Source organism: Thalassophryne amazonica, chromosome 2 (assembly GCF_902500255.1).
Source record: "Thalassophryne amazonica chromosome 2, fThaAma1.1, whole genome shotgun sequence".
In the NCBI taxonomy this organism is placed as follows: domain Eukaryota; kingdom Metazoa; phylum Chordata; class Actinopteri; order Batrachoidiformes; family Batrachoididae; genus Thalassophryne; species Thalassophryne amazonica.
Genome location: NC_047104.1, coordinates 97,581,135 through 97,607,541, shown reverse-complemented (window position 1 = coordinate 97,607,541; position 26,407 = coordinate 97,581,135). Strand labels below are relative to the sequence as shown.

At 44.9% G+C, this 26,407-nt stretch overlaps 1 protein-coding gene across 1 annotated transcript in view; it reads left to right on the top strand.

Annotated features, from left to right (window-relative positions):
* hnf4b (hepatic nuclear factor 4, beta) overlaps window positions 1-23,743 on the top strand; it is a 40,565-nt gene extending 16,822 nt beyond the window's left edge. Inside the window, exons 4-10 of the mRNA XM_034161705.1 lie at window positions 8,495-8,601; window positions 11,820-11,975; window positions 12,533-12,620; window positions 20,263-20,415; window positions 21,877-22,134; window positions 23,324-23,416; window positions 23,603-23,743. Of these exons, the coding sequence (XP_034017596.1) occupies window positions 8,495-8,601; window positions 11,820-11,975; window positions 12,533-12,620; window positions 20,263-20,415; window positions 21,877-22,134; window positions 23,324-23,416; window positions 23,603-23,604 (857 nt within the window). The 3' untranslated portion in view covers window positions 23,605-23,743. The remainder of the gene's footprint in view (window positions 1-8,494; window positions 8,602-11,819; window positions 11,976-12,532; window positions 12,621-20,262; window positions 20,416-21,876; window positions 22,135-23,323; window positions 23,417-23,602) is intronic.
* Window positions 23,744-26,407: the final 2,664 nt, after the last annotated feature.

Sequence of the window (26,407 nt, the reverse complement as noted above, 5' to 3'; positions counted from 1 at the left end):
TTTCTGTTACTGCCCACACATAATCAGAGAAACCAGACATTTATTATATCTCATTCATCTTCAAGCGCTTACTCCAATTAAGGGTTCTGGGGGTGGGGTGGGGTGGGGGTGGCTGGAGCCTATCCCAGCAGTCATAGGGCGTGAGGCAGGGTACACCCTGGATAGGTTCCCAGTCTGTCAGAGGGCCACATATGGACAAACAGACATATTCACACCCACTAACCTGCATGTCTTTGGATGTGGAAGGATGCCAGAGCACCCAGAGGGAACTCACGCAAACACAGGGAGAACACGCAAACACCACACAGAAAGGCTGCAGGTGGGGATTGATCCCATGACCTTCTTGCTGTGAGACAACAGTGCTAACCACTAATCCAACATTTATTATATCCTGTAATTAAAGTAAGTCCCTTCGGCTGCTCCCTTCTTTTCACTCGGGGTCGCCACAGTGGATCCAAGGTGGATCTGCATGTCAATTTGGCACAAGTTTTACACCGGATGCCCTTTCTGATGCAACTCCACATTACATGGAGGTGAGGTTTGAACGGTTAACTTCCCACACTGAAACCAAGTGCACTAACCACTTGGCCACCACCGCTCTGTATCCTGAAATTAATACATTTTCAGAAAATTCTGAAATCTCACTTTGATAACAGCCAGCAGTGCAGTCGTCGTAGAATCACACGAGTGAAGCATTAAGGTGTCTCAGACAGCCAGTCCTTTTATATTTAGCCTCCGTAATGCTCTCAGTCAGACTCGTCCTCACTGGTCTGATGTCTCACAGAAGACTCATTTGTGACATTGTCATGCAAGACCACGCCAGAGAGGTGCAGACAGCCTATCACACTGCCTCCTCCTTTCCTTTGATTAATAGGCTCCTGATTGGCTGATGAGAGGACAGCTTTAATGACTGATTGCTCTGACACTCGCTCACTTGGTAGAGCCGTACTGACGCAAACTGACATCAGTGTAACGCCATCCGCACGGCTGTGCTGCTAATGAATCTCGCCTTGGGGCTTTCAACGCGTGATGACATCTCCTCGATTAAATACAAACTACACCATCAAGCATTGCAAATCATCACTGAAAGATCAAATCAAGATGCTTCTCATCGTGACCTTTTTGGGTCTCAAAAATACTGGTGTTTCAAAAATTCTATGTTTTATTAAAATTCATGGAGGGGCAACACAAAACCAGAAGGTGCACTCTAAAGGCCTTTCCTGTACTTGTGTACACATTTTGTTTTGTTTTTTTGTTTTTTTGTTTTTCCAGCTACTTCACATAGAATAAAAATAAGTGTGGAAAAGAGTGATTTGACTCAGTGGAAAGCGATTCAAATTGATTCAATCAACCCTGGCAATATAAGTATTTTATAAGTATTAAAACTAGTTTGTATCCTAATGAATTTGAAACCAGGTTTTCTTAATTTTAGCTTGCTTTTTGTTTTCAAAAATGAATTACTACCAGACTGGATGGTCAGGAACAGCTGGACACAAATGTAGGACTCGGAAAAACAACCCTGGCTTTCAAAAGAGTTTACTTGTGGGATTAGCTGAGGTCAGTACACAAGAAGGCAGTCCAAAAAACACAACAGTACAAAATCATCAGGCTAAAGGCATGGTCAAGAAAACAGGCAAGAGGTCAAACAATATGATGATGCAGGCAGAACTATGAAAAAACACAAAACAGAGCTGGAAAGGCACAAGGCACATCCATAAAGACCCAAGTGAACCTTATATACACCCAGGTGATGAGCTGCAGATTAGAAACAGGTGTGTGTGGAAAGCACCAGAACAAGGGTGTGGCCAGACAGAGTGAAACGCCCACCACCAAGCACCAAGAGACAGACAAAAGAGATAGGGACAGAAAACCCCAAGCAGAAAAAAAACAGCAAGAGACCTAACACCAGAAGAAAACAATACAACAAATCAAATAAAACAGAACACACATGACAATATCAAAGTCCAGATCCTGACAATTATAGTGATAAGACATATTTTGTTGTCAGTTCCTACCCTGTCACTGTACGTTCACTAAAAGTTCTGTTTGGCTATGTTTTGAACCGTTCCCTTTCATCTGTGTGAATGGCCTGCAGCCAATCTGATATTATTATTATCTGTGGACATGAATGAGTGAAGCTCTTCAGCATCTCACCATGTCATTTAGGTCCTTCAGACTGTTTTTTGAGTAAATGCTTCAGGGGAGCATTAGCATGGCTAAAAACCTTTCAGCTTCTGGGGGGTTGCCCAGACCCTGATGCCTTTTTAATAATTTTTCTTTTTTCCTTTCAGCTTCTGTGGGGGCTCTGCCCCCTCCCCCAAACCCCCTGCCTTTTTAAGCATTTTTCTTTTTTTGCCTTTCAGCTTCTGGGGAGGGGGGAGCTCCACCCCACAGACCCCCCAATTACAGCCCTCTTAACTCCCTGCCACTTTAAGCATTTTTTGATGTAGATGTAAATTAATATTCAAAGTTTACAGCTAGCTGACAGTAGGACTGTACAATATGACCAAATTATCGTATCTCAATATTGTCATATCAATATGATATAATATATGACTATGATTTCACACAAAGTGCAGTAACAGTGAAAATTAAGCATTCTTAAACAAAACAGTAATAATACCACACTAATTTTGCACTCATCATGAGGTTAGGATACTGTGCCCTCCAAATGTATTGGAACACTTGGAATTTCACACATTTTAATTTGTTTATGCCATTTCGAATACAAGAAGTACAAATATAAAGAATAAAAATTTCTAAAATTATCTTCCTCAAACTGAAAGCAAATCTCTAAAACTTGCTAATATCTGTAAATAATAATCCATTTTAATGCCAGTTTTCTTCAGACAAGTCAGGGGATGGAAACATGAACATTTCCAACTCACTGAATATGTCTTGGACTTTATTTACAGAAATTCTGAAGAAATACAAAAACATCAAATCTTGGCTTGCATCTCAGATGTACTTTCTGTCAAATTGTAGCTGAACGTTCAGGTCTTTTTTTAAAGAAAATCCTCCTCTACACCACTTCATCAGGAAGCTATACTTTATATTTTTAATTAATTTATATCAAGTTGTAGACATTTGCTTTCAGTTTAAGTTTAAGGAAGATAATTTTAGATTTAGATAAGATTTATTTGTATTTGAAATCGTATAAACAAATTAAAATGTGTGGAATACCAAGTGTTCCAATACTTTTGAGCACAGTTGAGAAACACTCCATGGCATGTGTATTTTTAAGTGAAATGCATCATCCTGGTATCACTCAGAGAGCAAAATTAAGAGGTTATTTGATCAGCAGCTACCTGCTTGTTTAAAAATCACTGGAGAAACACATGTAGTGAGGAAAATAAGTATTTGAACAACCTGCGTTTTTGCAAGTTCTCCCACTCAGAAATCATGGAGGGGTCTGAAATTGTCATCTTAGGTGCATGTCCACTGTGAGAGACATAATCTAAAAAAAAAAAAAATCTGGAAATCACAATGTATGATTTTTTTTAATAATACAACCCCTGGCAAAAATTATGGAATCACCGGCCTCGGAGGATGTTCATTCAGTTGTTTAATTTTGTAGAAAAAAGCAGATCACAGACATGACACAAAACTAAAGTCATTTCAAATGGCAACTTTAAGAAACACTATAAGAAATCAGGAAAACAAAAATTGTGACGTAACGGTTACTTTTTTAGACCAAGCAGAGGGAAAAAAATATGGACTCACTCAATTCTGAGGAAAAAATTATGGAATAATGAAAAACAAAAAAACGCTCCAACACATCACTAGTATTTTGTTGCACCACCTCTGGCTTTTATAACAGCTTGCAGTCTCTGAGGCATGGACTTAATGAGTGACAAACAGTACTCTTCATCAATCTGGCTCCAACTTTCTCTGATTGCTGCTGCCAGATCAGCTTTGCAGGTTGGAGCCTTGTCATGGACCATTTTCTTCAACTTCCACCAAAGATATGCAAATGGATTAAGATCCAGACTATTTGTAGGCCATGACATTGACCCTATGTGTCTTTTTGCAAGGAATGTTTTCACAGTTTTTGCTCTATGGCAAGATGCATTATCATCTTGAAAAATGATTTCATCATCCCCAAACATCCTTTCAATTGATGGGATAAGAAAAGTGTGCATTTATTGATGATGTAATGACAGCCATCTCCCCAGTGCCTTTACCTGACATGCAGCCCCATATCATCAATGACTGTGGAAATTTACATGTTCTCTTCAGGCAGTCATCTTTATAAATCTCACTGGAACGGCACCAAACAAAAGTTCCAGCATCATCACCTTGCCCAATGCAGATTCGAGATTCATTGCTGAATATGACTTTCATCCAGTCATCCACAGTCCACGATTGCTTTTCCTTAGCCCATTGTAACCTTGTTTTTTTTCTGTTTAGGTGTTAATGATGGCTTTCATTTAGCTTTTCTGTATGTAAATCCCATTTCCTTTAGGTGGTTTCTTACAGTTCGGTCACAGACGTTGACTCCACTTTCCTCCCATTCGTTCCTCATTTGTTTTGTTGTGCATTTTCGATTTTTGAGACATATTGCTTTAGGTTTTCTGTCTTGACGCTTTGACGTCTTCCTTGGTCTACCAGTATGTTTGCCTTTAACAACCTTCCCATGTTGTTTGTATTTGGTCCAGAGTTTAGACACAGCTGACTGTGAACAACCAACATCTTTTGCAACATTGCGTCATGACTTACCCTCTTTAAAAGTTTGATAATCCTCTCCTTTGTTTCAGTTGACATCTCTCGTGTTGGAGCCATGATTCATGTCAGTCCACTTGGTGCAACAGCTCTCCAAGGTGTGATCACTCCTTTTTAGATGCAGACTAATGAGCAGATCTGATTTGATGCAGGTGTTAGTTTTGGGGATGAAAATTTACAGGGTGATTCCATAATTTATTCCTCAGAATTGAGTGAGTCCATATTTTTTTTCCCTCTGCTTGGTCTAAAAAAGTAACCGTTACTGACTGCCACAATTTTTTTTTTCCTGATTTCTTATAGTGTTTCTTAAAGCCAGAAAGTTGCCATTTAAAGACTTTAGTTTTGTGTGAAGTCTGTTATCTGCTTTTTTTCTACAAAATTAAACAACTGAATGAACATCCTCCGAGGCCGGTGATTCCATAATTATTGCCAGGGGTTGTATATTTGTATGTTACTGCTGCAAATAAGTATTTGAACACCTACCAACCAGCAAGAATTCTGGCTCACACAGGCCTGTTAATTTTTCTTTAAGAAGCCCTCTTATTCTGCACTCTTTACCTGTATTAATTGTACCTGTTTGAAGTTGTTACCTGCATAAAAGGCACCTGTTCACAAACTCAATCAATCACACTCCAACCTGTCCACCATAGCCAAGACCAAAGAGCTGTCTAAGGATACCAGGGACAAAATTGTAAACCTGCACAAGGCTGGGATGGACTACAGGACAACAGGCAAGCAGCTTAGTAGAAGACATCAACTGTTATGATTATTTATTAAAAAGTGGAAGAAACACAAGATGACTGTCAGTCTCCCTTGGTCTGGGATTCCATGCAAGATCTCACTTTGTGGGGTAAGGATGATTCTGAGAAAGCCCAGAATTACACAGGAGGACCTGGTCAATGACCTGAAGAGAGCTGGGACCACAGTCACAAAGATTATATTAGTAACACATGATGCTGTCATGGTTTAAAATCCTGCAGGGCAGCAAGGTCCCCCTGCTCAAGCCAGCACATGTCCAGGCCCATTTGAAGTTCACCAGTGACCATCTGGATGATCCAGAGGAGGCATGGGAGAAGGTCATGTGGTCACATGAGACCAGAATAGAGCTTTTTGGAATCAACTCCACTTACAATGTTTAGAGGATGAGAACAACCCCAAGAAAACCATCCCAACCGTGAAGCATGGGGGTGGAAACATCATACTCTGGGGGTGCTCTTCTGCAAAGGGGACAGGACTGTTGTGTGGGCCGCCTGAAGAGGAGGTACTGCTGGCCCACCACCAGAGGGCGCCCTGCCTGAAGTGCGGGCTTCAGGCACGAGAGGGCGCTGCCGCCACGGACACAGCCGGTGGGTGACAGCTGTCACTCATTATCTCTTGACAGCTGTCACCCATCTACTCTACATCATCTCACTCCATAAAGACCGGACATCATCTCCACCTCCTTACCGAGATATCATCTACCTGTGAAGGTAATATCCTCAGCCAGAAACTAACTGTGTCCTAGTCTGAATTCATTTTGCAGCTGCTTTCCTGTGGAGTGCCTTATCAGTGAGGTTGGCGTAATCCGCGACGGCTTCGCTTCACACCCCAACCAGATAAGTGTTTGACAGGAGCTGCACGAGTGTGTATTAGAGGTGGAGGTGACTTTCCACCTTCTGACTGTTTTTGTTACTGGGTGTGCACACACCCACATCTCACTGTTTGTGCTACTCGCCAGCAGTACCAGATCCGACAGTCGGGGACGGTGATCACCTGGGAATTCGGGACTTGGCGGCTCCAGTATTCACCGGGTTCTGTGGCGGTGGAAATCGTGTGGTTCCGGCTCTTCTCAGGACAGACATCTTCTATCCTCGAGCCTGCCCACACGTCACTTTTGTGGATTGACTACTATCAGATTCTGAGATTGTCTGTATATTCGTTGTGCACATTCACAACATTAAATTATTACCTTTTGGCTCATCTATTGACCGTTCATTTGCGCCCCCTGTTGTGGGTCCGTGTCACTACACTTTCCCCAACAAGGACGACTGCACTGTATTGAAGGGAGGATGGATGGGGTCATGTATTGCGAGATTTTGGCAAACAGCCTCCTTCCTTCAGTAAGAGCATTGAAGATGGGTCATGGCTGGGTCTTCCAGCATGACAATGACCCCAAACACACAGGCAGGGCAACTAAGGAGGGGCTCCATAAGAAGCATTTCAAGATCCTGGAGTGGCCTGGCCAGTCTCCAGACCTGAACTCAATAGAAAATCTTTGGAGGGAGCTGAAACTCCAAACCTGAAAGATTTGGAGAAGATCTGTATGGAGGAGTGGACCAAAATCCCTGCTGCAGTGTGTGCAGGGAACGTTTGACCTCTGTAATTGCAAACAAAGGCTACTGTACCAAATATTAACATTGATTTTCACAGGTGTTGAAATACTTATTTGCAGCAGTAACATAAAATAAATTATTAAAAAATCATACATTGGGATTTCCAGATTTTTTTTTTTTTTTTTTAGATTATGTCTCTCACAGTGGACATGCACCTAAGATGAAAATTTCAGACCCCTCCGTGATTTCTAAGTGGGAGAACTTGCAAAATCGCAGGGTGTTCAAATACTTATTTTCCTCACTGTATATATAAGGGAAATGCAGCTTTTAACAATTTGGACCTCATTTCTGGCATAAAATACAGTTGTTTACTCACCAGTACAACTTTGGTGTCATTATTAGTCCATGGTTCAAACGACGTGTTCAGTTCAAATCTAAGGCAAACATTTTTCTTCTTCTACTAAGGTGGATTAGAACTTTTTTGTGGTACACAGCACCAACTACTGGACAGGAGGAACCTAGCAGTCAATGTGACTCAATGATTTCAAAATGCAGCTCTTTTCATCCAGAGGTGCAATGCCGTGACATGTCAATCATCTGTGTCCAATCAGATTTCAGGGGAGTCCAGTGCAACCCTGGCCTCCGCTCTAACTCCACCTATGCCAGGAAGTGTTCAACATTTGACATTTCCTGTTTCACTGTGGACTCAAAATTTGGCACTTCCTGTTTCAGTGTGAACTTGCCACTGAGTTCCCGTAAGATTCCATGAGATCTCAGCTGCCAATCCAGGAAGTGTCAATCCAGGAATTGTTCAACATTTGACATTTTCTGTTTCACTGTGGACTCAAAATTTGGCACTTCCTGTCTGGGACTCCCTGTACCTCGTATAACTACAGATTCAACACAAATCATATCCAGACTTGATATGGGAAAAAAATTATACTACATGGAATATTGCAATTTAAAAAAAAAAAAAACATGTTCAGGTCCCTCTAGGTCACTCGTGACATTTCAGTTGTGATCAAGTTTACTTCAGTTGTACTGGCCCGACTGTCACCAAACTTGGTATATACATTATGACTCATGGCTCCAAGAAGCTTATTGATTTTGGGGTCAAAACATCAAAGTGTACTTTCTAAAAATCTGTGCAATAACGTCTTTCCTGAATGCCTGATTGTCATCAAACATGGTATGTTTGTTAGGCATGGTGACCCCAAGATACCGATTGATTTGGGGGCCAAAAGGTCAAAGGTAAAAATCGCTAATCTGTATTTTGTAAAAGCCTTCTCCAAAAAAGTGTGATTTGTCAATGGTAAACGTATCAACGTGTGGTCAGGGTGCCATGGGTTAATGCAGTCTATGCCATTGTCTATATCAGGAGATATTTGCTGCTCACTAATGATGTCTGGAGATGTCATAAAACATGTCTGATGCTTGTCTCACCTCTTTTTATTCTCCAGCCATTCAAAATGAGAGAGACTGTATCAGTGGACACAGACTGAAGGGGCAGACAGCAGGCTCTCTGTCAGTCAGTGTGCTGCTGAAGGCGGAGACCAGTGTGCTTCAGGTATCACACTGTCACTGAACAACTCACACAACTGTGTGTCAAAAACATACAAAACAACCCAAAAACCCCCTCTTTACTTCTAAATCATGCAGATTGATGTGACATTCTAGTCTTACATCTTCACTCTAAAAAAGGAACTACTGTCTCAATAAGAAAAACTGATGTCACAATTTGCATAGTTTTTTTTTTCAGTTATTTAAATTTAGCCATTAATGATTTAATGCCACAAGACTTGAAAGCAGCATCGTCTGCCTACTTAAGCCCCTTTCATACTTCTTCTGTGGTTTTGAAGCTTCACTGCCAGCAAAGTTCAGCAGAGTCCAGCGGGATGAAAAAAATCTAGCAATGCAATGCAGGTATGTACTGATAAAGAGCCTAAAAAGATTTTTCACCAGACTGATGTAGAGTAGCGTGCAATTGTGGCTTGGTGTACAGTAGCACAGTGTTACGTAGACTTGCATACAGTAGCGGAGTATTGCATAGACTTGTGTAGACGGCGAATGTCTGCGAAACCCATTTGCATCCCTCAGCGTATTGCCTGGTACGGCTGCATAAGCTTGGTGTAGTCAGAACGCCGCATTACGCAACTCTACGTTGGCCCGATGTCAAAGGGGCTTTAATTTAACAAGCTGCCTTTTCTTCCCCAGGTTACACAAGAAAAATGTAAAACTGATTCACCTTGTCGTCACAGGTGTCATGACAATTATTGAGTACAAATCGCACTCTGGATCTCACCCTAACTTTACCTGTAGAACTCTTACATGGACTGGAGAGTAGACACCCAGTATAGTATTAACCTGAGGATAATGGCCCGAAACTACATGAACCCAATTGGTACTGCTCATGAACAAACCACTTCTAATCCACTTTGGGCATTAAAAGCAGCAGCAAGACATTTTGGCATTACACTGCATCAAACTCGTCCAATTTATCAAATTCTGGGGAGAAAGAAGAAATTCAGCTCATTCAGCTTGGGACTCCGACGAGGGCGGTCGCATCTCCTCCACTCTCCCTTATCTCTGTTCTCTGCCTTTAACCTTCAAGTCCCTACTTCACCAGACTGTGAATTCCTCAAATTATATGGGATTCTGGATCTATTGGACTATTGGATCAACCATGGAATTGATCAGCTGGTCTCTGAACGCTATTGACACCATTTTTTCTACAAGAAGGTCAGGAACGGGGGATCCTACCTGCCCAGATGGAACGTATCCTGCGGGCTATGTCCTCGACTCCTGGGGGTCTTGGCGTGTGTCATGCTTGGCACCTTTCTCCATTGAGGACATCGAGGATTTATTCATTTTTGGTCTCATGGTAGCAGGGCTGGTACTTTTTGTCTTATGTGCTGCCCTGATCTACCGGAAAATTGACAAGATGGCGGCATCAAGAACCACGGCCCCTCGCTTGTCCATCATGATTAATGAGGTTGGCAAGGCAGTGCATTCTCAGACTGCGATGACTCTTGAACTCAGACACAAATTGGATGACATCTGGGAGCAGATGCGTGCCTTGCAGTTGAAGCTGAAGATTTCAGAGGCCGGTGAATATTCTTAATTCATAATTGGGAATATTCTTAATTCATAATTGGGATTTGGTTGTGCAAGTGGAACTGTTAAAAATAACATTACAGGCTTATCAAGCCATCCATCCATCCATCCTTCCATCCATCCATTTTCTTCCGCTTTATCCGAAGTCGGGTTGTGGGGGCAGCAGCACAAGCAAAGCCGCCCAGACCTCCTGATCCACACACACCTCCCCCAGCTCCTCCGGGGGAACCCCAAGGTGTTCCCAAGCCAGCCAAGAGATGTAGTCCCTACAGCGTGTCCTGGGTCTTCCCCGGGGCCTCCTCCCAATGGGACGTGCCTGGAACACCTCTCCAGCGAGGCATCCAGGGGGCATCCGGAAAAGATGCCCGAGCCACCTCAACTGATTCTTTTTGACGTGGAGGAGCAGCGGCTCGACTCCGAGCTCCTCCCGAGTGACCGAGCTCCTCACCCTATCTCTAAGGGAGCGCCCAGCCACCCTGCGGAGGAAACTCATCTCGGCCGCTTGTACTCGCGATCTCTTCAGGCTTATCAAGCCTGAAGGTCAAATTGCCCGACTGTTTTTCCTCCAGAGGGATTTGTTTTGGCCTGGGAAACATTGGCTATTTCTTATCTCATCTCACAAAGACAATAATCTGCTTTTCACAGGACTGAAGCATGTTCCATTCCCTTCCCCAACCCCCTCCCTCCCCCATCAACACCTCCCCTTTCCGGCGCCCTCTAACGTCATTCCTTCCCCCTTCGGTGGGGGTGGTGCAGTTTTCGCTGCAGCCCACGTCTCCCCCCAAGCTGATGACGGCGCATCTCAGGGTTGCTGCGTGGTGTTCACCCACTTTCCTCAATTTGGATAACGGACTTCTTCAAACTTGGTGCACATAAACAATGTCAAATGTGTATGTGTTGCCTTAATTCTGATGTGTGCCATTATTACGGTAAACAAGTAATGATTGTGGACTAATTGCTGTCTGAGGTAACTGGAGTGTAAACATAATTTCTCCACTGTGAGATCAATAAAGTATATCTAATCTATCAAGAAGACACTAAAACCCTGCACACTTCCCTGAGGTGTAAAAATGGGATATATGTCCCTTTTCCAGTTTGATCTAAATTATGTAAGGCAATTTGATCAAAAATAAGACATTAATCTATAGAATGAAATATCCTTCTTTTAATTGGTGAACTGATATTCTCAACATAAAGCCACTTTGAGCCAGTGAAATTAGTAAATACTGAAGAACAAGATTATGATTTTCTTGTCAGTGCAATTGGAGTAAACTTTTTTTGGCACATCAAGATCTCAATCACATGCTCTCATGCCATCACTTCACTTCATAAGAGATCAGAACTGCTGCAAAAACTGACTATACTGCCCTCGGAGCCCATGCTCTATTTATACAGTATGTGCGCTGGGTTTGAAATTGTGTGCCTTAAATTGCCTGAATAATAACAACCACCTATAACTTAGATGTAAATGGCGTGCACAGACATGCACAGACATGCTTGAACAATTATGCTGGTTGAGTAATTTTCATCTTAATCATCATATGTGACCTAGTACTTGTTTGCCGTTGCCTGACACAAAATCATTTCTGTAACACCTCATCTGAGTTCTTCATGATTATTTCCCCTGTATTAAGCCCTCTGTGAAATGACATTGTGTACGTGTGCTCACAGGTTCCAGTGCTGGTATCACATGTGAATTATGACATCAACACCAAGAAGACAGCATGTGTGGGACATGTATTCGAGTCCATGAAACACCAACTCCTCCTGCTGGTAGAATGGGCAAAATGCATCCCAGAGTTTTGTAATCTTCCAGTCGATGACAGGGTAAGAAAGACCCTGAGCAACCAAAACACATATGCAAAATTTTAAATTATGGCTCCATGCAAACTGAAATAGCAGCTGTATACTGTGCTTTTAACAGTGCCAGGGCTGTGTTTTAATGCAAATATTTTTGGATTTAAAACTGAAAACATTAACTTCAGGCTGAAGCCATTGTTTAACATTCCATGCTTGATGGTTAACTGACTATTTGCATTTTCTAACTAGCTGATATATGTTATCTAAAATTTGTCACTGTTTTTCATGATATATATATATATATATATATATATATATATATATATATATATATATATATATATATATATATATATATATATATATATATATATATATATATATATATATATATATATATATATATATATATATATCTTTCATGGGTTGATACCCAGTAAATTCTTCTCTTTATTGTATGTTTCTTGCATTTATTCATGTTTTGGATTATAAATCATTGTCACTCATACAATTGTTTTTTTTATCAAGTTTGTTTTTTAACCATTTTTATCAAGTATATCTTATCTGTGTATATCTTTGTGCAGGTATCCCTGTTAAGAAGCCATTCTGCAGAGCATCTTATTCTCGGAGTGGCTAGAAGATCTCTGCCTTACAACAATCTCATCCTTCTAGGTAGGACAGACAAATGCTCTTACTTTTTGGGTCATTTTAATTTCATCGTTCGGTAATATGATAATGTCAACATGTGGACAATTTTGCTTATAAAAGGAGAGAGAGAGAGAGAGAGAGAGAGAGACAGAGAGAGAGAGAGAGAGAGAGAAAGAGAGAGAGAGAAATATTTCAATAGAAATTGTTGCAGCCCTTGGCAACACTTCCTAATTAAAACAACACGAACATCTGCAGAAAACATAAATACGAGGTCTATTAGAAAAGTATCCGACCTTACTATTTTTTTTCAAAAACCATATGGATTTGAATCACGTGTGATTACATCAGACATGCTTGAACCCTCGTGGGCATGCGAGAGATTTTTCACGCCTGTCGGTTACGTCATTCGCCTGTGGGCAGTCTTTGAGTGAGGAGTGGCCCACCCTCTCGTCGATTTTTTCATTGTTTAGGAATGGCTCAGTGACTGCTGCTTTGTTTGATCAAAATTTTTTCAAAACTGTAAGGCACAACTGAGTGGACACCATTCGATAAATTCAGCTAGTTTTCGGTAAAAATTTTAATGGCTGATGAGAGATTTTGGTCTGGTAGTGTCGCCGTAAGGACGGCCCACGGCGCCTGACGGCGATCTGCACTTCGAGGCGGCAGCGTCTCGCCGTTTCAAGTTGAAAACTTCCACATTTCAGGCTCTGTTGACCCAGGAAGTCGTCAGAGAACAGAGAACTTTCAGAAGAAGTCGGCATGAGTGTTGTGTGGGCCGCCAGAAGAGGAGGTATGCTGGCCCACCACCAGAGGGCGCCCTGCCTGAAGTGCGGGCTTCAGGCACGAGAGGACGCTGCCGCCTCCAGGAACAAGCCATGGTGACAGCTGTCACTCATCATCCATGACAGCTGTCACTAATCATCTACTCACATCTGGAATAAAAGCAGGAAGACACCTCCACCACATTGCCGAGATATCATCTTCTTCAAGAGGTAATATCCTCAGCCGTTGTATTACAATATTATTTGTATATTGTGAGTGTTTGCAGGAGTACCGGTACCTCTGTCGGTGGAAGCTGAGAGAGCGCTAGAAGGCACTCTTTTCTCCTGAGGAATCACTACAGTACTCTGCAAGTTATAGAGTGAGAGGTGGAGGTGGAATTCCCACCAGGATTGTTACTGGGTGTTCACACACCCACCCTTGACTGTCTTTGCTTTCTGCCAGCAGTACCAGATCCGACACGCCGTGACGGTGGCCACCTGGGGACTTCGGGACTTGGCGGCTCCAGTATCCCTCGGGTTCGGTGGCAGTGGAAATCGTGTGGTTCCGGTTCGTCTCCAGACGGGCGTCTCCTATCGTCGAGCCTGCCCACACGACACCTTTATTAATTGACTTGTGTACATTCTGTAATCTGCTGTGTTTGGTTGTGACATTCACAACAGTAAAGTGTTCTAATTTAACTCCTTCCATTGTCCGTTCATTTACTCCCCCTGTTGTGGGTCCGTGTCACTACACTTTCCCAACAGGATATCTCGGCCAGCGTCATGGACTCCGAGGGGCGTCACCCGGCTGTTGAACGACCAATGGGAGAGCAGGGAGCGCAGGCGTCTGCAGGAGGCGTGATTGGTGAGCTACAGCACATTCTCACCGCCTTTACGGCTCGGTTGGATCAAATAACCGAGCAAAACATCCTCCTGAACCGCAGGGTGGAGGCTCTCTCCGCGCAAGTGGCGGCGAGCGCTCAGGGCGCTGCTGCAGCTCCTCCTCCTGCCGACCCTGTGCAGGATATAAATGTTCCTGTGGTGGTTCAACAACCTCTCCCACCATCCCCTGAAGCATACATAAGCCCTCCAGAGCCGTACGGAGGTTGTGTGGAGACGTGCGCGGACTTTCTCATGCAGTGTTCGCTCGTCTTCGCACAACGTCCAGTCATGTATGCATCAGACGCTAGCAAGATAGCTTATGTAATTGCTCTGCTTCGGGGAGAGGCACGCGCTTGGGCTACGGCGCTCTGGGAGCAAAATTCACGGCTCCTTCACACATACACTGGCTTTGTGAGGGAGTTCAGAACAGTGTTTGATCACCCTAACAGGGGAGAGACTGCTTCAACTGTGCTGCTGTCAATGAGACAGGAACGCCGGAGCGCAGCCGCTTATGCAGTCGACTTCCGCATCGCGGCTGCGAGGTCCGGCTGGAATAACGTTGCGCTCCGCGCCGCCTTCATAAACGGACTGTTGTTGGTCCTGAAGGAACATCTGGTGGCTAAGGACGAACCGCGGGATTTAGATGGGCTTATCGATCTCGTTATATGGTTAGACAATCGGTTGGAGGAACGCCGTCGGGAGCGAGGCGAAGGACGTGGCCGGATACGCGCCGCCCCTCTCCCTTCCGGGTTTGAAAAGGGGCCGCCCTCCCCACGCTCCACAGCCGCAGCGCTCCGTGGGGTAACAGCTCCCCCTGCTGGTGTTGTTAGGGAAACACACAGGGCCAAAATGAGGAGGCTGATCCGCGGGGAGTGTTTTCTCTGCAGCTCAAAGGAGCACATACAGAAAAACTGCCCCAAACGGCCACAACAACAACCGCCCTCAGAGACTGGGCTAAGGGGGGGTCAAAACATTCACGTGGGACACACACAGATTGCCACACGACTCCCAGTTACAATCCTGAGCGGGGATTTAACCCTTCAAGCCCCAGCACTGGTGGACACGGGGTCAGAAGGGAATTTGCTAGACAGCAGATGGGCAAGGGAGGTAGGGCTCCTTCTGGTGGCGCTTCCTTCGCCATTGCAGGTGCGGGCTCTAGATGGCACCCTCCTCCCTTTAATCACGCACAAGACACAACCAGTAACTCTGGTGGTGTCTGGAAACCATCGGGAGGAGATTGAGTTTTTTGTAACTCCTTCTACCTCCCGCGTGATTTTGGGCTTCCCATGGATGTTGAAGCACAATCCCCGGATTGATTGGCCGTCTGGGGTGGTGGTTCAGTGGAGCGAAACCTGCCATCGGGTGTGTTTAGGATCCTCGGTTCCTCCCGGTTTACAGGCTAAGGAGGAGGTCAAAGTCCCTCCCAATCTGACAGCAGTGCCGGTTGAGTACCACGATCTTGCTGACGTCTTCAGCAAGGATCTGGCACTCACCCTTCCCCCGCACCGTCCGTACGATTGTGCCATTGATTTGGTTCCAGGCGTTGAGTTCCCGTCCAGCAGGCTGTACAACCTCTCACGACCTGAGCGCGAATCAATGGAGACCTACATCCGGGACTCATTAGCTGCCGGGCTGATCCGGAACTCCACCTCCCCGATGGGGGCAGGTTTCTTTTTTGTGGGCAAGAAAGATGGCGGACTCCGTCCATGCATTGATTACAGGGGGCTGAATGAGATTACGGTTCGCAACCGATACCCGTTGCCATTATTGGATTCCGTGTTCACCCCCCTGCATGGAGCCAAAATCTTTACGAAGCTGGATCTTAGAAATGCGTATCACCTGGTTCGGATCCGGAAGGGAGACGAATGGAAGACGGCATTTAACACCCCGTTAGGTCACTTTGAGTACCTGGTCATGCCGTTCGGCCTCACCAACACCCCCGCGACGTTCCAAGCCTTGGTTAACGACATCTTGCGGGACTTCCTGCACCGATTCGTCTTTGTATATCTGGACGATATTCGCATCTTTTCTCCGGATCCTGAGACCCATGTCCAGCATGTACGTCAGGTCCTGCAGCGGTTGTTAGAGAACCGACTGTTTGTGAAGGGCGAGAAGTGCGAGTTTCACCGCACGTCTTTGTCCTTCCTGGGGTTTATCATCTCCTCCAACTCCGTCGCCCCAGATCCGGCCAAGGTCGCAGCGGTGAGAGACTGGCCCCAACCTACGAGCCGTAGGAAGCTGCAACAGTTCCTCGGCTTCGCAAATTTTTACAGGAGGTTCATTAAGGGGTATAGTCAGGTAGTTAGCCCCCTGACAGCCCTGACCTCACCAAAAGTTCCCTTCACCTGGTCGGATCGGTGCGATTCCGCGTTCAGGGAGTTGAAACAGCGTTTCTCGACTGCACCTGTCTTGGTGCAGCCCGATCCTAGTCACCAGTTTGTGGTTGAAGTGGACGCCTCTGACTCAGGGATAGGAGCCGTGCTATCCCAGAGCGGAGAGACCAATAAGGTTCTTCACCCGTGTGCCTATTTTTCCCGCAGGTTGACCCCAGCAGAGCGGAACTATGACGTGGGCAATCGAGAGCTCCTTGCAGTGAAAGAGGCTCTTGAGGAGTGGAGACACCTGCTGGAGGGAGCGTCGGTGCCTTTCACGGTTTTTACTGACCACCGGAACCTGGAGTATATCAGGACCGCCAAGCGACTGAACCCCAGGCAAGCCCGCTGGTCACTGTTTTTCGGCCGTTTTGACTTCCGGATCACCTACCGCCCCGGGACCAAAAACCAGAGATCGGATGCCCTGTCCCGGGTGCACGAACGGGAAATCAAGACTGAGCTGTCGGATCCACCGGAACCCATCTTACCGGAGTCCACTATCGTGGCTACCCTAACCTGGGATGTGGAGAAGACCATCCGGGAGGCCCTGGCACGGAGCCCGGATCCCGGAACAGGACCGAAGAACAGACTATACGTCCCACCAGAGGCCAGGGCTGCCGTCCTGGACTTCTGTCTCTGGTCCAAGCTCTCCTGCCACCCAGGGGTGCGTAGGACCATGGCAGTAGTCCGGCAGCGCTTCTGGTGGGCGTCCCTGGAGACTGATGTCCGGGCTTACATCCAGGCCTGCACCACCTGCGCCAGGGGCAAGGCGGACCACCAGAAGGCACAGGGACTCCTACAGCCACTTCCTGTGCCTCATCGCCCCTGGTCCCACATCGGTCTGGATTTTGTCACGGGCCTCCCGCCGTCCCGGGGACACACCACCATCCTCATGATAGTGGACCGATTCTCCAAGGCAGCCCACTTCGTGGCCCTCCCGAAGCTCCCGTCGGCCCAGGAGACGGCGGATCTCCTGGTCCACCATGTCGTCCGGCTGCATGGGATACCTACAGACATTGTTTCAGATTACGGTCCCCAGTTCTCCTCGCAGGTATGGAGAAGTTTCTGCCAGGAACTGGGGGCCACCGTAAGCCTCTCGTCTGGGTATCACCCACAGACTAACGGACAGGCCGAACGGGCCAACCAAGAGTTGGAGCAAGCCCTTAGGTGTACTACCTCCGCACACCCGACGGCTTGGAGTGAACATCTGGCCTGGATCGAGTACGCTCATAACAGCCAAGTGTCCTCTGCCACCGGCCTCTCCCCGTTCGAGGTGTGTCTGGGGTACCAACCCCCTTTTTTCCCTTTGGTGGAGGGAGAGGTCGGTGTGCCCTCGGTCCAGGCCCACCTGTGGAGATGCCGTCAGGTGTGGCGCACCGCCCGTTTGGCCTTGTTGAGGGCCCGGATGAGGGCGAAAGCCCATGTAGACCGTCGACGGTCCCCGGCCCCCGCATACCAGCCCGGGCAGGAGGTATGGCTTTCCACCAAGGACATTCCACTGCAGGTCGAGTCCCCCAAGCTGAAACCATCCTTAAGGTCCTCAGTCCTACCGCAGTGAGGCTCCAACTCCCGGCCTCACTGCGGATCCATCCGGTCTTCCACGTCTCCAGGATTAAACCGCATCACACCTCACCCCTCTGTGCACCCGGTCCGGCGCCACCTCCTGCCCGTATTATCGACGGGGAGCCGGCTTGGACGGTACGCCGGCTTGGACGGTACGCCGGCTCTTGGACGTCCGTCGAATGGGCCGGGGCTTTCAGTATTTGGTGGACTGGGAGGGGTATGCACCCGAAGAACGCTCCTGGGTGAAGAGGAGCTTCATCCTGGACCCGGCCCTCCTGGCCGATTTCTACCTTCGCCACCCGAACAAGCCTGGTCGGGCGCCAGGAGGCGCCCGTTGAGGGGGGGGTCCTGTTGTGTGGGCCGCCAGAAGAGGAGGTACTGCTGGCCCACCACCAGAGGGCGCCCTGCCTGAAGTGCGGGCTTCAGGCACGAGAGGGCGCTGCCGCCTCCAGGAACAAGCCGTGGTGACAGCTGTCACTCATCATCCATGACAGCTGTCACTAATCATCTACTCACATCTGGAATAAAAGCAGGAAGACACCTCCACCACATTGCCGAGATATCATCTTCTTCAAGAGGTAATATCCTCAGCCGTTGTGTTACAATATTATTTGTATATTGTGAGTGTTTGCAGGAGTACCGGTACCTCTGTCGGTGGAAGCTGAGAGAGCGCTAGAAGGCACTCTTTTCTCCTGAGGAATCACTACAGTACTCTGCAAGTTATAGAGTGAGAGGTGGCGGTGGAATTCCCACCAGGATTGTTACTGGGTGTTCACACACCCACCCTTGACTGTCTTTGCTTTCTGCCAGCAGTACCAGATCCGACACGCCGTGACGGTGGCCACCTGGGGACTTCGGGACTTGGCGGCTCCAGTATCCCTCGGGTTCGGTGGCAGTGGAAATCGTGTGGTTCCGGTTCGTCTCCAGACGGGCGTCTCCTATCGTCGAGCCTGCCCACACGACACCTTTATTAATTGACTTGTGTACATTCTGTAATCTGCTGTGTTTGGTTGTGACATTCACAACAGTAAAGTGTTCTAATTTAACTCCTTCCATTGTCCGTTCATTTATGCCCCCTGTTGTGGGTCCGTGTCACTACACTTTCCCAACAATGAGGAGTTTATTCGGACAGTCCATTGTTAACGGACATTTTGTAATGAAAGAACATGTGGGCAGAGTCGCATGTCGGGCCGGACCCGACCGCGGGGGGTCGCGACAGGAAAAACACCTCCGTTGGAAACCTTAACGGGCAAGTTGGAACATGCCCAAGCTGTTAAACAATTTCTCAGTTACTCACTTGTTGAAAGCCATCAAAAGCCGCCTGAATTTTACAAATGGTTTTCAACACGGAGGTGTTTTTCCTGTCGCGGAGCACACAGATTCGCCGAGTCGTCACGGAAACGATTCGGCGAATTTGCGCGCACGTCTTTCATTACAAAATGTCCTTAAACAGTGGAATGTCTGCATAAAGTCCTCATGCCGGCCTCTTCTGAATCTTCTCTGTTCTCTCACGACGTCCTGGGTGAATTAAGCCTTAAATTAGGATGTTTTCAGGTCGAAACAGGCCGACGACGGCGCCTGGAAGCGCTGCACGACGTCCTGCTCTGTGGGAAGTCCTTACAGCGACAGAAACACCCCATAATCTCTCATCAGCCGTTAAACTTTTCACCGAAAACCAGCTTAATTTCTCGAATAGTGTCCACTCGGATATTCCTCACAGGTCCAGAAAAAATTTTGATAACGCGCGCCGTCTCGAGCAGCGTGTGAAACAAAGGAATTCAGCCGAGAGGGTGGGACCACATCTCACTCAAAGCCTGCCCACAGGGAAATGACGCGTGAAAAAACTCACACATGCGCACGAGGGTTCAAGCATGATTGGTGTAATCGCACGTCATTCAAATCCATATAGTTAAAAAATAAAATAAAAGGGTCGGTTTATTACCTAATAGACCTCGTACAAATAAACAATTTATTTTACACCTCATGAAGCTAATAAGAGTTAATAATCTTAATAACGTGTGTAGCAAAAATATTAAATCAAATAATCTTGAGAGAAAGTGATATTTTTATTTGCATTTACTTTAACAGGTAATGACTTTGTGATCCCACTGCAATGTGCAGAGGTAGAGGTGTCCAGAGTGGCCTTCCGAATCCAAGAAGAGCTTGTCAAGCCACTTAGAGAGCTGGACATCACAGACAAGGAGTTTGCGTGTCTCAGAGCCATTGTCTTCTTTGCCCCAGGTCAGTCGGCCTGTACAATGGTTAAGCTGCATGAAGTACTGTAGATGGTTGCTTGGTTTTAGACCAACATGCACACATTAGTGCAAGACATCTTGCTATATAGAGGACAAGGGCACTGGTCATGAAAATGAGAACTGTGTCAGGTGGAAACTAGTAATGATACTAGCAGCACTGTGTACCACTTTGTGCCAAGTGGAAGGTAGGACCCATTATGTTTAATTGTATAATGATGCTGACACCTTGTGCTAGTTCAATAGAATCAACTAAAGCATACTGTTAAGTATGTTACCTACACTCTCACCTGTACAACATCTAATGTAAATGTGAGAAATGTGAGAACAACTTGTTTTGTGGGCAATATCCTACTTTATACATATGACACCTGAATCAATCCTTGTCAATCAATCCTATGTCACGTCACATTCATTATTTGTTCCATTGCATGGGTGATGTCACTATTGTCCATTTTTAGTACTATCTGCTGTGCTATTGTCTCCCATCCATTTCATACAATTGCTTCCATGATACAAGGAAGATCAATCCAGCAGCTGCAGTGTTTGCAAGGAACTCTTTAGTGGGTGTTGCAGGGCTGATAGATGAAGAATTGGGCAAGTTCTTGTGGTGATTTTTTGCTGGATTTAAGAAAGCAGACATGTGTTTCCATCAGAGACTGTTGTACACAGGACAAAGCCTGCATGACCTCACTCATAGGTTTTCTAGAGAGACCTGGGGTTCTGTTGAGATGAGCTGCCCCGTTGAGATGAGATCCTCGTAGCATAAATAGACAGTTACGTGTGTCGAGATGAGCTACCCATTGAGTTGAACTCCTGATTGCATTTCACTGTTATTCACTAAATATATGATTCTTAACAAAGTTAGCTTATTTTGATGGGCAAATAAATGTCTAAATTGTTCATCCAAATCTAGTAATGTGTAAAATGTACTCACTATAAAAACATAAGTATTCTTAACCTGGAGGCTATTTTTTATTATTGCAACAGTGGAGCTCCTCTCGACAGGTAGCTCATCTCATCTGGACACCAGAAGAGCCAATATGACACCTATATATGAGTTTTGCCATGTTGGCAGCAATGGCAGCAACTGATAAATGGATAAAGAGGTGGACTGTGGGTGGCTCAGTGTGTAATGAAAGAACCCTATAAACGGCCCTCTCTTTGAGTCCAAACCAGCTAAGGTAACAGGCCAACCATGGTTTTGGTGTTTACTAAATCATATTTGGGGTATACAGGATGATTGTCATAACACTTTTCTTTGGTGTATACGTTAAAAGTTATGAGCCACTTATTTTCTCAGTAATCACGCATTGTCCAGTGTAATCTGACTATGCAGTATTATATTTTTATATTTCTTCAGTTGTTTATAATGATAATTTCATGAGAATCAGGTTCTTATAGTCAGTGTAATCTCTCCGATACACATCTGCTTACCTTTGTCTCACAGACTGTCCAGGATTAGGGAGTCCGCAAGTGGTGCGGCATCTGCGTTTTCAAGCCCACATGTTGCTTGATGAAGCAACCTGTGAGCAACGGGGACGGTTTGGGGAGATTCTGCTGATTCTGCCAACCCTGCAGAGTGTAGCCTGGCAGATGGTGGAGACCCTCCACCTGGCACAGCTGCTGGGTGAAGCCAGAATGGACAACCTGCTGCAGGAGATGCTGCTGGGCAAAGGAATCAACACGGGACATGAGTCTCGCACAGGTACAGTCGCTACTACACTGAGTGCTCCTCAACAACAAAAGGTGCTATTATTCAACACCAAACATAAGTAATGAAGTGTATTCAATTTTCACAGATACAAGTGGTCACAAAGTGCTTTTTGTATACAAATTATGGTTAAAAAATACAAGACAGCAGAGATGTACGGCTGTCGTGGGTCAAACATTATACACTGATGTCTTTGATCATGCAAACTTCATTTTTAAATGCTGAAAAATCAACTGGCATCCATTAGAGAAATGACCAAATTAGAAAATTAAAATTTATGCATCAACACTTTTGGCAGTTTAATAGCAATTCACATAAATTTTATTAAGACAGGTAAAAAGCCAAATGTACAAGTAAAATTAAATAAAAACATGACTATTCATCTTCATTTCAACCAAAGGCAAAGCAAATCTAAGTCTGTCAATTATATTATTATATTACACTTGTGATCGGACATTTACATACACTCATCATGGCAGGGAAAATCCAAAATAAATCCAACTTTGTGCACCCAATTCTTGTTTTTTAAGTCATTAATGTTGTGTGCTGTACAATCAGTTCACCCTGGCAAAACAACAGTACAGTACAGTACAATTACCTGAGATTCATGCCCATGATTAGTGTACATAAACATCCAGCCACAACTCTATATTATACAGAAAACAAAAAAGAGCAGGTCAAACTTTTAAGGTGATCATCTTACAAAAGTGATTTACCCAGACTAGACTGAACAGCCTTCAGATTGAAGTATCATGTACAGTGATCCCTATTTTACCTGTATTCAAATGCAAAATGTTTAACCCATAATGATAAGAAATAATATTAAAACTGCTGCTCTGCTCTTAAAGATAGTATTAAAACTGAAGTAGACCCAGAACTGAACCCTGTGGAACACCACGTAACAAGGCAGCACTATTAGACATCAACAACTAGAAACTCTTTTGTCTCTGAAATATAATGAAATCCAATCCAGAACTTACACCCCACCCCAGTTGAATGAATTTATCAATTTATTGTGATACACACTTTAAAGCTGATTGATCTAAGTACATCATATGTGATGAACCATGTTGGCATCACATTGAAAATCATCTTAAATCAATATGTAGTTCATATTTGCACTGACGTTTAACATTAACACATGCTACATTTATATTAAGAGTCCTGCATTTGTTTGCTCCAGCTTCTCATTTTCCTTCAGTCCATGTCCTGACTCATGAAGAGCAAAATCTGCAAGGACCTTCATCTGCCAATAACACTGCTATTATCTCCACATGTATGTAGTCCATAGTTCAGTAACAGGTTTGAATTAGGCAGTAGGACATCATACTACGCTAAAGATCCAGTATGTTAATAATGGTACACTTATCAAGTTCAACAACTAAAATATTTAATTGCAAGTCCGCCATTTGATTTAATCAAATACTACATCTGAATTTTTTTTACCTTTTTTTTTTTCCAGAAAAGGAGATGTACACATTTTCAGTGGAAGACAATGAATTTTCAAGTGTAAAGTTTCAACACTGATGTCAATCTGTCTCACACAGCTCTTGCAAGCGGCTTCCCTGCTGTCCACACAGACTGGACCTGAGGTGCACACACACACACACACACACACACACGGTGACCACACTGACTAACACCTCAGTCAACGTCTAATAGAGGTGTGGAATGGTGTTATGAGCTTCTGTCATGTATACAATCATCCATTCAAATATGAATGAGTAAATAAACACAGTCTACTGCTCTGGAAACAAAACCTGTGTTGATTTTTCATTTAATCTTGTATTCATTAATGCAGCTCATTTCTCTCATTTTCAGGTGTGGAGGTAATCAATCAATCAATCAAATCAATCAAGTGTGTGGATAATCATGAGAAAACGGTCATCAGTAAAAACAAGTAACACTTTATGATGACACATACGACCGTGGAAACGCAGAGCAACAGCATCCATCATATCACAAAGACAAGAGCGGCATAAGAAATGCAAGTTACATCCAGAGGGAGTGTAACTTACAACATGCAATTAGCTTATCATTAAAATAGTACAATTCATCAAATCACAGAATATCTGACTTGAAAGTACTGAGTCCAAGCAAATCCACTTGTTGCCACCAGAGGGCACACTAAGCCTGTTTAGGAATGTTTTTATTGGCCCAGGTCAGACAGCATTTTATTTATACTTTTTGTGTATTTTATTTCTGAAATTTCTCTTTTGAACCGCAAAAAAAAAAAAAAAAAGAAAAACAAGGAAAAAAAAACCCACAGAACTGCCATATAAAGTGAAGTGGTTCAAAGTAACATACTTCTTCACAAAAATTGGAAAAAGTTCTCAAAATTTACAATTCACTCACAACACACACATCATGTGACTGACATGGACTCCTGTCCGCTGCACACCGTCCATCAGATTAAAAAGGTTGGTTTGCTGATGTGTGTAGTGTGTACTCCAAGTATTTGCAAAATCCTACACAACTCTAAAAGTTGTGTAGGCTGTCCCCGGCTTAATATGGACACTGTGCAGGGCTGCAGGGCAAAGAGCTTTATATATACACACACACACACACACACACACACACACACACACACACACACACACACACACACACACACACACACACACACACAGATAAGACAACGAAAACGAGTTCACGCTGAAGTTTGCAGAGAAAACAAAACTGTTGGGATGACATTTGGTCACACTTCAAATACAGTTCAATACAATGGTACATAAATCAGCTACTATGTCCATCGATTTTCCAAACCTGCTAATTAATTCTAGATAAGGCTGAGAGGGTACACAGGATGTCAGTGGCCAACACAGAGACAAACAAATACATTCACACGCTCACTCAGACCTATGGTAGCATGTTTTTGGAAGTGAGAGGAAGCTGGAGCACCCGGAGGAATCCCGTTGGTTTCCTGGCACAGTCCTGGCTTTTAAATGTAGTCCACAAATTTTCAATAGGGTTAAGGCCCGGGCTTTGAGAAGGCCAGCAGAAGTTTAATGTTAGCCTGCTTTATCCAACCTACAACTAGTTTTGATGTGTGTTTAGGGTCATTGTTTTATTGATTTGAGGTGACACTGAAAAATCTGGAGTTAGTCCTCCTTCATTATTCCATGCACTTTGTGCAATGCACCAGTACCACTGGCAGCAAAACAGCCCCAGAGCATCATTCTACCACCACCGTGCTTGACAGCTGGTACAGTGTTCTTAGCTTTGAAAGTCTCACCTTTACTCCTCCAAACATACCTCTTGTCATTGTGGCCAAATACGATACGATACGATACGATACTTTATTGTCCCTTCTGGGAAATTTGTCTCGGACTCCAAGAGTTCAATCTTTGTCTTGTGTGACCATAAAACTTTCCCCCTGAAGACATTTGACTTGTCCATGTGGGCAGCTGCATGTTTCAGTCTAGCTTGAAGGTGTCGATTTTCGAGCAGAGGCTTCTTTCTTGGTTGGCACCCTCTCCGTCCATGGTAATTTAAAACTCACTTCACTATGGACAGTAATGCTGGTGTTCCAGCAGTTTCCAGTTCAGGGCAGGCCTGAGCCTTGGTGGTTCCTGATCCTAGCTAATTTCCTCTCATCTGAGAGTGACAGTTTGGGTCTTCTTCCAAATCTTTGGAAAGTGGTAACACAGCCAACTAATTCATGCTTTTGTACAATTGTTTGAACTGATGATCTTGGAATCTACTGTAGCTCCAAGAAGCCTTCCCAGCTTGTGTAAACCTACAATTCTCCTTCTTGGATCTTCACTGACTTCCTTGGCCTTTCCCATTGTTCTGAGTATTGGTCAGCCTGATGAGTGCTGTCAAACACATCCTTTGTTTGAGTGCTGTCAAACATATCCTTTATTTGGTGGCAAAGAGAAACAACCAGTAGTCGCTAATCGTGATCATTAATAAAGAGTTAATAGGGCTTGGCCTTGTCATGTCAAAAACCATTGTAGAATCTCCGGACCGCTGCTGCAACAATCAGTTCGCAGAACCTAAGAATTTCTGCACAAACAGCTGGTAACAGCTGTTGCAGGTGATGCATGACAGCTGTCACCCTGGCTGCTCCTGTGAGGCGGCTGCGCCCTCTGGTGCCTGGAGCCCGCACTCCAGACAGGGCGCCCTCTGGTGGTGGGCCAGCAGTACCTCCTCTTCTGGCGGCCCACACAGCACACACCAGATACTGACTGGTTTTCTGGACCCCCCCCCCAGTAACGCAAAACTACACATTTCAGAGTGGCCTTTTATTGTGGCCAGCCTAAGG